The sequence below is a fragment of the Belonocnema kinseyi genome, chromosome 7 (assembly GCF_010883055.1).
Source record: "Belonocnema kinseyi isolate 2016_QV_RU_SX_M_011 chromosome 7, B_treatae_v1, whole genome shotgun sequence".
In the NCBI taxonomy this organism is placed as follows: Eukaryota; Metazoa; Arthropoda; class Insecta; order Hymenoptera; family Cynipidae; genus Belonocnema; species Belonocnema kinseyi.
Window position 1 is genome coordinate 102,294,227 of NC_046663.1, and position 15,418 is coordinate 102,309,644.

The 15,418-nt window shown below is 32.5% G+C and overlaps 1 protein-coding gene across 1 annotated transcript in view; it reads right to left on the reverse strand.

Moving 5' to 3' along the window:
• Positions 1-987: 987 nt before the first annotated feature.
• The window catches only part of LOC117176588 (vanin-like protein 2), a 23,689-nt gene continuing 9,258 nt past the window's right edge, over positions 988-15,418 (reverse strand). Inside the window, exons 2-5 of the mRNA XM_033366841.1 lie at positions 6,214-6,291; positions 5,764-5,904; positions 4,903-5,070; positions 988-1,806 (exon numbers count right to left, since the gene is read on the reverse strand). Of these exons, the coding sequence (XP_033222732.1) occupies positions 988-1,806; positions 4,903-5,070; positions 5,764-5,904; positions 6,214-6,291 (1,206 nt within the window). The remainder of the gene's footprint in view (positions 1,807-4,902; positions 5,071-5,763; positions 5,905-6,213; positions 6,292-15,418) is intronic.

The following is a 15,418-nucleotide window of genomic DNA, read 5'->3' on the forward strand; positions in this document are numbered from 1 at the left end:
AGTGGACAGGGAGTGATGCGGATGAAGAAATTGGAAGAAGTAAGGGAAAGCAAGGGAGTATGGCAGAGCCAAACGGGTAATCCTGAAAAGGGACAGTAAAAAGCGAAAATTGTTTTCAATATCGTGGAAAATGCATTTTTTTATGGTAAGAGGAAACGGAAGCCCTGGAAGCTCGCTCATTTTAGGAATTAATGTCACTACTGTTACTATTGTTTATCCTACATAATGCGAAAGAGTAGAATATAAGTAGTAGTTAAGTTAGACCAAGTTTGGAATTTTAAATATATGTAAAGGGAACGGAGGCCCTCAAACCCGTAAAAGGGAGAGATTAAAGGCATAAATACATACATTAGTTTTAAAATTTTAGTAAAAAGCGATGACAAAAAAGTTTGTCAGAAATTCAAAACTTTCTATAAACATTTATTGTTTTCATTTATTATTATTTTATCATATTTATTTATTATTACATTTATTGTATTTGAAACTTTTTTCATAAAAAACACATGTTTAATGCTACTTCCGGCGCGCCGTCAATTCTCGGAAGAACTATATCAGGGGGCCTTATCTCAGAGTTTGATTGTAATTAGCATTATTTAAAACCCATACTTCTGATCACAAATCAATTAGTTTTTCGATGATTTTATTACTACTTTCAACTTTTAAGTTAAAATTGAAAATTTTAGAAAAAAGGATTATATTTTTTTTGTCAGGGTATAATTTCAGTAACACAATTATTATCGAAAAAGACTGACGTATCTTCTCTTAAAATAATAACTGACTATTTATTTTGAATTTCAAATTTTTGGGGATTCAAGAATAAAAGAAGATACAATTGGAAACATAAGACATTCAGAATTCGTTTTAACAGAATTTGTACAATTTCGGACTATGCAGAGTGAATTGAAAATCGCAAATATAAAAATTATGCACGATTTTAGATTATGATGATTGCGAAATCATCATAATCTATATTTTGTAAGAATTCATTTACCTATAATATTTTTCTCTGTTGTTTACTGCTGTCATGTTGTATTGAGCCTTATGGTTAAAATAACAACAGAAATCATCTTTGCAAAGTGTAAGAAATTGGTCCATATTAGGTTCCAAAAGTTTTGTCGTATATGAAGACAATTCATCAAACCAAAAACTACTATGTTTCGTCAACTTGTCTTCAATAGTAGATACCTCATTATCCGTAAATTCATACAAAATGGTCTCATTCTTTACTTTATCGCTTCTTACACCATTCCTCACTTTTGGTACGTTGGCAATCAGTAAAACATTTTTTAATGTTTCAGACCGAAAAACACCTGGCATTCTCTCGTATATTCCAGCAAAAATACCACTACCTGTTGTGCCAGTGGATGGATTGTTATATCCCGAAGATAGCAAATTAACATTATTCGCGTAAGACCAAGCTGCCAGAACTTCTACAGCAACTAAGAATGGTAGCTCGTCGAACCAATGAACAGAGAGGACGAAATCTGCCACTTGATGTTTATTCAAAAGGTCCAAGGCTGGTTTTTCATGTAAGATGTCGAAGCAGATTAATTGACCAAATTTTACTCCAAAGTCTGTTTCGAAAATCGAGATCTCAGGTTTGGATGTCACATTTATTCCGGGTTCAAGGAAGAGATTGTATTTCCGGTAGCGACTGATTATTCTTCCAGTTCGGTCAAAAGCGATATTCGAATTGTAGAGGTTTATCTTGTCACTTGAGCAATTCGTGCAGTCGTCTTTTTCTAAATGATTTATCACAACGTATGTGTTGTACTCTTTTGCTACACATGACATTATTTCCAGGGTCTAGAATAGGAAATTTCATTTACAAGTTTTTACACAGATTTTTGTCCTTATTTAGAGATTTTACAGTACCAGTCATGAGTACGAGACCAGCTGTTTTCCTATGATTGCTTAAGTTATTTTAATGTTAATTATATGAGGCTTAAATTGTGTTATATTGCAAAAATGGTGCAACCTTCTCCGCATGAGATATCGGCGGGGTATCCCATTTATCTCCAGAATTTCCTGGACATATCCCAGGAGATCCTAAGGATATTACGAATAATATCGTGCAGGGCGAAAATCCCTATATCTCTCGAAAGTCTCGCGGGTCATCAAGATATCCTTATTTTATAATTTAGCATATTCCTGGAAATGAAGACATATCTACTGCTAATTATATGAATATTTAAGCGTATCAATAAAATGACTCATTATTTAATAAGACTAGGTATACAGCTGTCAGTTTACAAAAACTGTCGCGCAATAACAAGTGGCGCTTAAACAAAAGTCAACAATTTCTCGAATATTCGTGTCGGATTATAATCTATTAACGTTTATATTGTACAAACCAACGCGGTATATATTAACTCGATTATTTTTTATCATGAAAACTAATTTGCCGTTATATTGATAATGAAAAGTGCGATCTCTAAATTGAACAATTTAGTGGTCACAGACACAATAACAAAGAAGTTTTAAATTTCCAGAAAATAGCTTGTTATTTTATGTAAGTGTGCCGTTATTGGTTTATAAAGTAATTTGCTCTATTTTTGTTTAATAATTATATTAAAATAGAATTTGAAAGGAACCGAACATTTGAGATTTTTACAAAGAAGTTTTATGTCAAATGGATGTTTTTGAATCTTTACGTTTTAAGGCATTCTACATATTTGAATTAATATGCATTTCAGAAATATTGTATTATGGTATATATCCCGCACAGGACATTGAGTGGATATTGGACGGGTTGGAAATGTCGGTATCCTTGGAATATGCCGCGGATATCCCGTGAGATTTTTGGGCCATGTTTCAGGATATCATTTTGATGTGAAGGAAGTAAATATATGAAATAAGTAATCATGAGGTTTCAATCAAATTTATTTAAAACATATATTCGTTTGATTTTTGTTATTATTTTTTCACAGATGAAATTTCTTCAATTATTTTCAAATATTTTATTTTGACTCTAATAGTCTAATATATGGATCACAGCCTGTTTTTTATATAATTTCCATTTTTCCCCTAAATAAAAAGGAAATGAAATAAAGAATATTTGCTAAACGATTTATATTTTGATTTTGCAGATTTTAAGGACGTCGTCGACAGGGAAAAAATCGCTAACGATTCAATCGAGAAACTAAACCCGCAAGACAACTCAGTTCTATAGATGCAAATAAAAGCATACTTATATAGGTAACAGGCTTTAAATGCCAAAATGATAAAAAGCAGGGATAATAAGGAAATTTTTAGCGAAAATAGGGGAATAAATTGCGTTTTAAATAAAATTAATGTTTATACGATCTTAAATTCGGTTATAAACGCTTTATTCTCAAACAAGAATATTAACTTTCTACGAAAGAAGACGGATTTTCAACCAAAAAATGTAACATTTGTTATTCTAGCAAAAACAGATTTTAATTTGAAATAAAAAACAGTTGAATTTATCCAAAGAATACGACTTTTCCACATAATAGATTATTTTTCAACTAGATTATTGAATTTTTAAGCCAAAAGACGAAATTTCTAAAAAGAAGAAGCTGAATTGTCAACCCTAGAATATGAATTATCAACAATAGTATGTTGGATTACAAGGAATTAAACAAAGAGATTGCAGCGAGTTTGAAGTTTGCTGCATGAGCGAAGCGAGGGCTACGTTCTCACGAGTTGCGATCGTTGTGTTACATTCTTAGTAATGCATATTATTTTTCATAGCAAATCTATTGAAACTTGGAGTTTCGATACCTGTAGACCGAGTTGAAACACGGTGTTTGCATCCCTAGGGATGAAACATTTTGTTTTCAAGTTTCGGTACGTGCTATGCGGGCTGAAACACAGTGTACTCATCCCTAGGGTTGAAACATTTTTTTCAGCTCTAGAGTAGACGCGTAGGTAGGTAGGGTCTACAAGTACCTCAACTCGAATTTTCAATAGATTTGCTATGAAAAATAATATGCATTACTATTGTATAGCAAATCTATTGAAAATTCGAGTTCAGGTACCTGTAGAGTGTAGACCCTAGACCTGTAGAGTTTGTAGACCCTACCTGCCTGTGCACCCTAGGTTGAAACGAAACGTTTCAACACGAGGGATGCAAACACTGTCTTTCAGCATGCTCAACACGTATCGAAACACAAAGACAAAATGTTTCAACCCTAGGAATGCAAACACCGTGTTTCAACCCGATCTACAGGTATCGAAACATGAAGTTTCAATAGAGGCGCTTTGAAAAAGTTAAGTTTCAACTAAATAGTTTCTATCAATGGTTAAATTTTCAACACAAAAAGATGAATTTTCAATAAAATATTTACATTTTCAACCAGAGATGCATTTTCAACTAAAATGATAATTCTTCAACAAACAAAAAAATAATTTCCAAGCCAAAAGACGAATTTTCTACAAAACAGTTGAATTTCAACAAAAAAGGATGCATTTATAATAAAATTGATCATTTTCAAGCAATTCATAACATTTTTAACCATGAGAGATGAACTTTCGATGACAAATCTAATAGTTGATATCTCAACTAAAAAATATTTTAATTTTAAATACAAACTATTTGAATTCATCTAATAAAGACATATTTGCAAAAATATAATTCATTTTTAAACCAAAAAGATTTGTCAGTAAAGAAAGAAAAAGTTCCAACCAAATAGAAAAAAAAAATTTCAAACAAATTGTTGAAATTTTAAGTAAACAATATGAGTTTTCTATAAAACAGATGAATTTTCAACCAAAAATAGTTGCATTTTCTTATTGGGTCCTATTAATTCAATTCGAATTTATTTGGAAAATATTGAATATATAATATTGAGTATATAATTTTCAATGATAAGCTATTTGGATATTTATAATTCATAAAGTAATTTGTACATAATTAAGAGCAGAGTTTCGTTTTACCTTTGAAACTTTTGTATTTTCATCTCCACAAGGTGTCACCTTTTCTGTAGGATTAGGAACATAAGAAGCCAAAGGTGCCTTGTATTTTCGCCATTCTTCTTCGGACTGATTAATTTTTTCATCAAAGTTAATTAAAGCAGATTCTGGGAATACAATTATGTCTAGATTCTGAAAAAAATATATTGTTTTAGAATTATTTCTAGATAGGTCAGTGTTCGTTTTAAATATTTCAATCGAGGAGTTCATAACTCGACCGATGACCAATGACTTTAAGTGATATCTGTGACCTTATGTGAAGTGAAGTGATTTTACGCCAGTGACTGCAGTGAATGTTTATAATTGACTTCACAACGAATAACAACTTGATTAGAAATTCACCAATTTTCCGAGTGTAGTACAGAGCAATTTTAATATTGATATATTTACGATCTCTCACTTAGTCTACAAAACAGAAGCAAAACGCTGTATAATCTCTCGTATAGTATAAAGGTGAGAAGCGCAATTATGTTCAGCGTATTAAACCCTATAATTGGCCTCGTCTTTTGGGCATTATTTTCAATAAATAAAAAATAAAATAAATAAGTTTATGATTGGGAGCGTTCTGAAGTAAAAATTGTTATTCTAATCTTGAACATGTCTACAATTTCAAAATCCGAAAACAGTTTAATTTCAAAATTTGCAAGCATTTAAAAATATTTTCTAATTAAAATCGCATTAGTCGTAAGAACACAGAAAAACAAGGCTTAGTAGATTAGAACATAAGACACCTTTCTTAAAAAATTTTCCTAATTTCACATGAACATGCATAATAGATTTGTTGGATTAAAAAATAACTCATTTGTTAATGCAAAGTAAACTTACAGAATTTATTTCTTTTGCCTTTTTAATAATAGCGGCATAATTAAGCGCATTTCTAAAAGCAGCAGCTTCAACATTCCCATTTGTCGTGGAAGGATGATACTCAACCACAGCGCCTACATAGTGCGGTGATTCTGGATTACTCTATACATGTTCAATATACATTATTATTAATTAAAATATTGATCATAAATTTACAAAAAGGCGCAATAACAATGATTAATTAAAACCGATTGAAACACTTAAAACAATTATAGTAATTATGAAATAATTGGATGAAAAAAAACTTATGTAATTTTCTATACATTTTTTTCAATTTAAGCTGGGAATTTTTAAGTATTATTCTAACCAAATTTTTGTTGTGTATATATCAAATCATCATTTTATGTATCATCACTCATAAATGTAATATATTATAACTTCTTATTAAATTATGACAAAAATAAATCTTACCTGACATAGACTTGGTGGAAAAAGAAAACAGAAAATGCTCAGTAGTAATCTGCTCCGGATCTTTATATGCATTTTAGGCTATAAATGAATTACAATTGAGTAAAATAAGTCAATTAAGACTAATGTTTAATTTACCATTAAAGAGCAAATTTAAACATGTAATTTAGTTTGGAACTTATTTTTTATACTAAAAAAACATAAAAAAGAAGGGTATATATTTTGTAGCACCTTGTTTGTTGCACCTTGTTTATTTCTCTTAAAATTAGAAATTTGAGGGTCAATCCTCCATTAAATGTCTTATAGAAACCTATAGAAATTGACAAAAGTATAAATAGAATCATATTGAGCAATATAGAGGCAATGGTTCTATATATTCTTTTGGCTATTTGCATAATTTTGTTTAAGGAATTTAATAGAGGGAATTGTTACATGAACATTGCTGATTTCACATTTCGGGGATTGTAAGAACGCATTAGATCCGCTGCCGACACAGCTTTGTTCTCAGTAATTATTTGCACGAAACGGATAATAATAAAAGTTTATTACAAAAAAAAATTACCGTTAAAGGGGGTAACTTGAGGTATGTGGAGTATATTCGTACACTTCTAAATTGATAGTTGAAATTAGTAAGAGATGTTCTAGATTCTGCTTAAAATCCCCTTAAGTAATTTAAAGTATCAATTTGGCAGTGCCCGAATTTACCCTGTATGTCCAAAGTTACCCCATTTGACATTACCTAATTTGTATTTTTCTTTCATTAAAGCGCGTACCAGTGATTCAAACAATTTTTCGAAGCAAGTCTTAGAATATAATACATTACTGCCATCGACTTTTTCAAAGTTTCGACGGACATCGGAAATATATGTTATTTCACTCTGAGAAAACTATATCGCACAAATTACAATATATATTATAATTCCTGAACTATATATCGTAATTATCGCATTATAATAGCGCAATATCGTACATAGCAAGTTTTTACATTATATACCGCATAATTGTGCAATCTATAACGTAAGAAATGGGGATTCCCATCCGTCAGTTACATTTTGCGCTTTTGCTAAATTGTATTAAGTAAGTTCTAATTCGTCTACAATAATGTGATTTATTTTGGAGAAAATATATCAGTAAGTACATATTTTTTTGTGTTTTCTGTTGTGGATTCTACATATTCTACTGAAATTTGCTCACTTCAGCGCGACGCAGTCGACGAGTTCAGAATTATTTTCCTAACCTCAATGAATTTTTCGCCGAAATATGTTTAATCATTAACAGTTGCAGGTCTTACCTGCAGCAAATTTTTAATTTTCTCTGTGATTGTTTTAAATCTAGAGTTCCGATTTATAGCTCGAACTGACTCATACTCTGCCTTTTTCCCATTGCTGCTAAGGACGCCGTAGCAGACGACAGCAACAAAATTTAACTTCATTTTTGTCTGTGATATTAGTGCATTATAATATCGTACAAAGCTCCGGGACCTGATTGTACGTTATCATATTGCGCTTTCTTGTAATATAGAGGTTTTGCGATATCATTGTGCGATATATTTTTCTCCGTGCATTAGATGATTATTGTATCTAGGCTGCAATGAAGAACTTTAGAAAAGAATAATTTTAATTTGATTCTCTCGAAATTTCGTATTGTAACTAATAAAAGAAATCTGTCCGCTACGCGGGAACATTCTCATCGCGCGGTTTGCTCGCAAGTTAAATCGCGTCTGCTAGATCTCGTGCTCCACGCTCGATAACGGGAATGCTGGAATGAAACTTGATTAAAACTATCTCCTTTAGATCCCAGTATTTGTATGCATTTTCATATTCTGAATTTTCTTCGTAATTAAATGTTTATAGTTAATGATTAACTTGCTTAAAGCTCTATAAGCTTGGAAGTACACATTCTCCTTGTGATACTCGCGCTACGCGCTCGATTTAAATAACATTTGTAAATGTATATTTATTTTCTGAATAACCTTCAAATTTTCGATGTTTTCATATTAATTTCGATAAATAAAATAAGAACGAGAAGTTGTGCCATAAAATGGCACATAGAAATTGTGTAATAAATTTTAAATGTTAAAATTTCTCTAAATACTTTTTTCAATATTTTTCGTCGTTTAATTATTGGCACAAAATTTGAATTTTCGACTTTTTTCATTGTATTTTCGATGAATTAAACCAAAATGAGTAGTTCTATAAAAAAATTTGTCCAGTAAATTTCAAAAGAGTTTATTAAATAAGCAATTTCTTATTGACATTTTTGCTTATCTCTGGTAGTTTGGTTCAAAACCTTAAATTTGAGGTGTCAAATATCGGACAACTCGAATACTTTTTCAATTATAAATGATGATAATGCTATACCTTAAAGCAAATTTGTATCTTTTTAAATTTTTCTTCGTACCTCTTGTCATTTTCCACAAATGTTTCATTTTTATTTTTGATGCAGTTTTTATTATTTAAACTAAAACTAAGCTTCCTATCAGAAAGTGATTTATCAAAAATTTGTAGATATGTTTTAGGTGCACAATTTTTGTTTACTAATTTTTCTTCGTAGCTTGTATCGTTTTTCCAATTTTTTTTTCATTTCCAAAGTTTTTTTCACAAATAAATGAAAAACTTCGCGTCCTATAAAAAAGTAATTATTAACAAATTTGTAGGCATTTTTTGGAATTAAAATTTTAGTTTATTTGTATTTTTTGTATCTTGCATAGGTTGAGCACAGAATGGAATTTTTTATTTTTCAAGAAAATCTAAAGTTACAATAATCTTATGGGGGTTTTTGGCTTGAAATGTTGATTTTCGATTGATTTTAAAAATTTTATAAATACTGTAACTTTGATAATATTCTTTTTTGTCGAAGAAAGTCATTAGGATAAATTGTTTGCCTTTCTGCGTAATACGAATAGCCGCACATAAAATTTTTAAATCATGAAAAAATGGTCCCAACAATTTAGAAAAAATGGCTGGTTAACGAACATGTTATTTTTTTAGGACCCAAAAAATGGTGCCAAAGCTCGATTTGAGCCGTTCATTTTTTCAAAAGTTATCTTGTTTACGGACGGACAGACAGACTGAGGCCATCGCCAAAACTTCATTTTCGGATGCAGGGGGTTTCAAAACATAGAGATCCGTTCAAAAACTGTAGTTTCAAACTTCGGACAATTTTAATACTTTCTCAATCATACATGATGAGAATGTAAAAATACACCAAACTTTCGCTTTCAGTTCAGTGTCGGGGGTTGTCTTCAAATAACCTTTCAACCTTGGACTAAATTGGAGGGGGGGGGGGGTCGAAACGTAAACAGTCAGGGCCGTCTGAACCGTTTCCAATTGGAATTCATACTATTGCGCAATATACTCATATACTGTGAATTTCTAGTCTTCAGTAACTGTCTGCAAAATTTCTATAAATCCGGATTCACAATTCTTCGATTATTCATTTTCAAATGATCTTTTACAATTGATATATGAAGTTTACTATCATGAAATCCGTTAAACTTTATACTATACATTGGAACTTGGAATGAAGAAAGATTTCGGGCATTGATTTCCTTGACCTTGATACCACGAAACTTTCGCGGCAACAATTCTTAGAACGGCATTAATCTGGCCTGCTTTAATCCAAGATCCAGTGCAATTGATAAACTCTTTGCTCAAATCCCTTTTATCTAAAATTATTTGGCCGCTATTTAAACTATAAAGAAATGTTTATTATTCCTTAGAGAGGATAGCTTGGTTTTTTACATAAATGTTCATGATAATTAATAAACATTTTGTATTGAAATTGTTTTTATTTTTAAATATGCCCTTAATATAAATTCTGGTTAAAAGTACCAGAAGTTTCATCTGGTTAACAATTTTCTTATTAATTCCACCCAAAATTCGAATAAATTTATCTAGAATTTCTCTTAAGGTTGCCAGAAAATCTTTACTAGACAGTTTTCTGGTAGCTTAGGAATACAAAGTTCTGATCAACATAATCAGATATTCTGGTAAATTTAACCAAATGATCTGTTAAGCTGAATTAGATATTCTGGCACCCACCGATTTTCAACTGTGGAATTTCGATACTTTTCTACCTCCATGGACTCTTCCTTCCTACCCCCCCCCCCCCAAGAAAAAAGAACATGCTACAGATACAATCACTTGAAACAAAATCAGTCTCTGAAAATCTTCGTTAGGACCAGTGGCGGATTTAGGTATTAGTCACCTCTAGGCTATCAGAAATTTTCCACCGTTAGGCTAACAGAGGTTTGCAGCTCTTGAGCTAACAGAAATTTGTCGCTCTTAACAGAAAATAACTACTCGATTTCAAATCCACAGTAATTTTAAGTATTCCCTGTCATGTAGCGCTTTTATTTGTTTGTTTTTTGTCGCGGAAGAGATGAAAGTCAGAAATACTTTATGTAATGTTTTGCATTTCTCAAAAAATTACATAAGTGAGTTGCATAAACAATTAATATTTTCAGGCAATCTTTATGATTACTTTTTCCACCATGCTCAGGCAGTGGCGGACTGGGTACCCAGGGGTGCGGCCGGGTATCCAACACTGGGGGCGACTCCTAAAAAAAGGTCATGGTAGAAAAGGAAAAATTGTTTCTAAGGAGTATAATATGAACTTATCAGATGTGTGTGAAACTCCCCCCCCCCCCAACTGTCATAAAAACTGTTTGCATTTTTTTTCGAAAACTCAAATTTTTATGACACAACAAAAATAATGAAAAATAAACAATTCTGTTTCGTTGTCTAAATATGCAAGTTACAAGTCACTCACAAAAGAGCTCCAAATTTTTAACTAATCATCTTTTATGGTACGCGTTGGATTTATTTTAAGCTTCGTTTTAATCTTAAAAAAAGAATTGAAAATAAAAATTAAATTATTATGATAACAAATCAATTAATTTATAGAAGTTGAACTCTTTAAATTATGAAAACAAGACAGTGAAAATATGTCTGCTTCAATACCCATGAATATAATGAATTGTAATAATATAAATTGATTGCAACGATACATTTTTCAGGGTAGCTGAAAATAAAATTTAGAAATAAGGAACAAAAATATTAAAATTATTCATTATAAATAAAATATGTACTTGATTTTGCAATAACAGAATAAGCTATCCCGGGCCGAGGTACAAAAATAAATGTAATGAGAATGTTTTCGTTAAAGCCGAAGGAAATTTAACAAAATTTAATTCGCAATCACCAAATTACAGTTTTGTCGATTGCTTTAACCTTTGATTTTAACAAGTTTGTACAGAAATATGGGGAAGTAGAAAGAGCAAGCATGCGGCGTGAAGTAAATACATTATCGAGTGCGAAGCGCAAGAACCAAAAGTCGTGCACCCTAGACGCGCTGCGACTTTAAAGCAATGAGAATGTGCCCGCGCAGCGGGCAGATTATTTTTCGTCTAAGAGTTGAACAAATTTGTAATTTTTTCATGTTTCTTATTATTATTTAAGAATGAAAAATTTGTCACACTCCCATGCAGAAATTTTGGTGTGGCGCTGATCGGGCCCAGATCGGAAAAATGTGCGCCCGATAGAGTAATTTGTGTATCGCTAGACCGTTAATAAAACACCCTACCCGTCAGGGCCCATATCTGGGAATCCAAAATGGGGGCCCGATCTGGCCCCTTTAATTTGTTATTTCTATAATTAGTAAAATTTAAAAAAAAATTTATAATAATATTTTTTCAAATATTATGCTTTGACAAACAATGTTCAAATTTAGAGCTATAACAAACACACACACACACAAATGAATTTTAATTATAAATATTTTTGATTCTTCTTAATAATCTTTTCAAATAATTTTTTTTTACTAATGCATATGGGGCACGTGGAGTAAGATTCAAAAAGTGAGGTTATGTTCGAGAAAATATAAAAAGCATTTAATCTATAATGTTACTAATCCAGAAATTCATACATTTCGTATAAGTTAATCTCTATTTTCACAATATCAGCTACAAAAGATAAAATTTTAAGAAGCTGGAAAACATTTTTTGATTCACATAAATAGTAAATGCGCTCAAAATGACGACGCTTTCTCAAATATATTGCTGGTAATGTTCAGAAGCTAAAAATAAATTGTGATGTTGATTCTAGCGAATTAAAGCTTACCTTTACCTTCATTTCGGACATAAGAAATCTCACCAACAATTCTGTGATTCCGAATTCGCAATCTACTTTTTGCTTTTGGCACTTTAAGTTCTATGAAAGAAAAACAATATCATGACGATAACAGAAAACGACTACTCTCTCGGTTCCAGATCTACCTCCCCCCTCTCCCAACCCTCTCTTATAAACTGAAGTTTTTGGTGGGACTGACGTTAGAACTACAATCTCCACCATATGACGATTTGATACTTAACTTTGACATGATTTCGACTCAGAAAATAAACTTATTGCATAAAGGTGTTAGTTGGGCGTATAAACTAAACAATGAATAATAAAAAACTACAAAATAGCCTCGGAAAGGACTGGAACTTTTAATGACAAAAGGCATGCACACGGAAAATCTAAAGGTCATTTTTCAGGCGACGAATGGAGACTGGGTGTTTAAAATGCTAGGGGAGTAAATGATCTCAAGGTAAAAGAATTGCGTGAAACTATGGACGTGAAGAAACTAGATATTTTATGTGTGCCCGAAACAAAGAAAAAGGGATGCAAAACTAAAGACATGAAAAACGGCGTGTTGAAAGGCGGATTTGAAATATGGTCAAGACTAGACTGTAAATCACATGGTAAACAAGGAGTAGGTCTGATTTTGAATGAAAGAGCAAAGCAGCATCTCGGAGACTATGGTTTAGTGTCTCCCAGACTGCTGTGGGCTAGAATGAAAGTAGGAATCAGAAGACTATTTATCATAGCATGCTACGCTCCAGTTGATAGTGATCCTAGAGAAGTAAAAGTCGCCTTCTGGGACACTTTAAATGACACAATAAACATTTGCGAACATGGGGAAAGAATAATTCTACTAGGAGACATGAACGGTTGAGTGCGCATCCAAAATCAGGATGCAGAAAGAGTGTTAGGTAATTTTGGGGATCCAAGAACAAACTATAACGGAGATAAATTAGTTGGTCTATGCTTAGAAAGGGGTCTGTTTATTACAAAAACTTGGTTTAGGCATAAAATGATCCACATGTACACCTGGTCTAAAGGAAATAACCGTAGTATAATTGACTTTGTTGTTGCGGATGAAAGACTAAGAGAGTTAGTCAAAGATACAAGAGTCATGAGGGGTCCTGAATGCAATACTGACCTCTACCTTCTGATCTCGAAAATTAACTTAGGTCGGGGATGGAGAAAAAAGAGAACCAAGACAGAAAACCAAACGCGAATCAAAATTGAGAACCTACAGAAACCGGATGTGCGAATTGATTTCCAAAATAAGAAAATCGAAAGCATAGATAGGGCTACATGGGAGGACCGTATAAAAAACAAAGATATATAGGGCGCCTGGACAATGTTACGGGATATCCTTGTTAGATGTACGATCGAAGTGTGTGGTACCGCAGTTGTAGGAAGAATTTCTGGCGATGCGTGGTGGAATGATGAAATTCAGGCTGCCCAAAAAGCAAAAAGAGAAGCGTACAAGAGAACTTTGAACATCGCAGGTCTTAGCAATGAGGAAAGAAATAGACGTAGAAATGATTATAGATGCGAAAACAGGATACTTAAACGATTAGTTAAAGAAAGTAAAGATACAATTAGAGTAGAGCAAGAGATAAAAATACAAAACGACTTTGAAGGAAGCAGGAAACTACTTTATAAAAAAATGAAAGGAAACAAAAGTACAGAAATTGTCAACATGAGAAATAGTAGGGGGGAAATGGTATATGATGCAGACAGAATACTAGAGGCTTTCAGAGACTATTTTAGGAGACAATTCGGAGATGAAGCTATAGGACACCACAACTGCGATGTTGAACACGATGCGATGGAAAACTCAATTGAAAAAGTCTGTGCCACTGAGGTTAGGGATATAATTAAGAACTTGAAAAACGGTAAGGCTGCCGGGCTAGACGGTATTAACGCTGAAATGCTTAAACACGGTGGCGCGTGCATACCACATAGACTGTGTGAATTGATAAATCTATGTTTCGAGATGGGAGACGTCCCAGATGATTGGAAAGAAGCGATTATCGTACCAATATACAAGAGAACGGGAGATAAAAGCGAGTGCAATAATTACAGAGCGATTAGCTCATTAAGCACCGTAAGTAAAATATATTCAAAAATACTTATTCGTAGGGTAATGAAAATAACAGAAGCAACGATTTGGGAAGACCAAAGTGGGTTTATGCCAGGAAGGTCATGTACGGATCAAATATTTAGCTTAGGCAAATAACAGAAAAAAGTTTAAGAGTAGGAAAAAAAGTTTTCTGTGCATTTGTTGACCTAGAAAAAGCTTTTGACAAGGTAGATCGAAGTAAACTTTGGGAAGTCCTGAAAGATTATAGAGTCAATGGATGGATCCTACAAGCTATAAAACAATATATACAGGTAGCAAAGCGAGTGTAAGAGTGAATGGGCAACTGAGTGACTGTTTCGATATTATTCAAGGAGTTAGACAAGGATGCGTTATGTCTTCATGGTTATTTATATTATTTATGGACAAGTGTTTGAGAATGGCTCTCTTCGACGAAGAGGGTGTGGATCTCGAAACAGTAAGGGTACGTGGGTTAGCGTTCGCAGATGATAAGGTTGTTATGGCAAAGTCAATCGAAGACTTACAAAGAATGTTGGATAAACTAGATGTAAGCATGAAGAGCATGGGCCTCAAAATTAACGCAAATAAAACAAAAACTATGGTTTTCGAAGGAAAGTGTGAGAAAACACTATGTAATATTTTATTAAATGATGAGAGAATTGAACAAGTTGATAAGTTCGTATACCTTGGAAGCTTATTTACTAGGGACGGGAAGATAGATGAGGAATTAGATAGACGAATACATGAAGGTAAGAAGGTTATTGGCAGAGCAGGTCCCCTTATCAGAAGTAAAAATATATCAAATAAAGCTAAATTGGTAATACATAATTCTATATTTGTACCGACTGTACTATACGGTAGTGAGACATTGACTTATCAAGAAAAAGAGAAGAGTAAAATTAACGCAATTGACATGAGATTCATGCGCATAATATGCGGGAAAACCCTGATGGACAAAGTAAGTAACGAGATAATTCTAAAAGAATGTGGT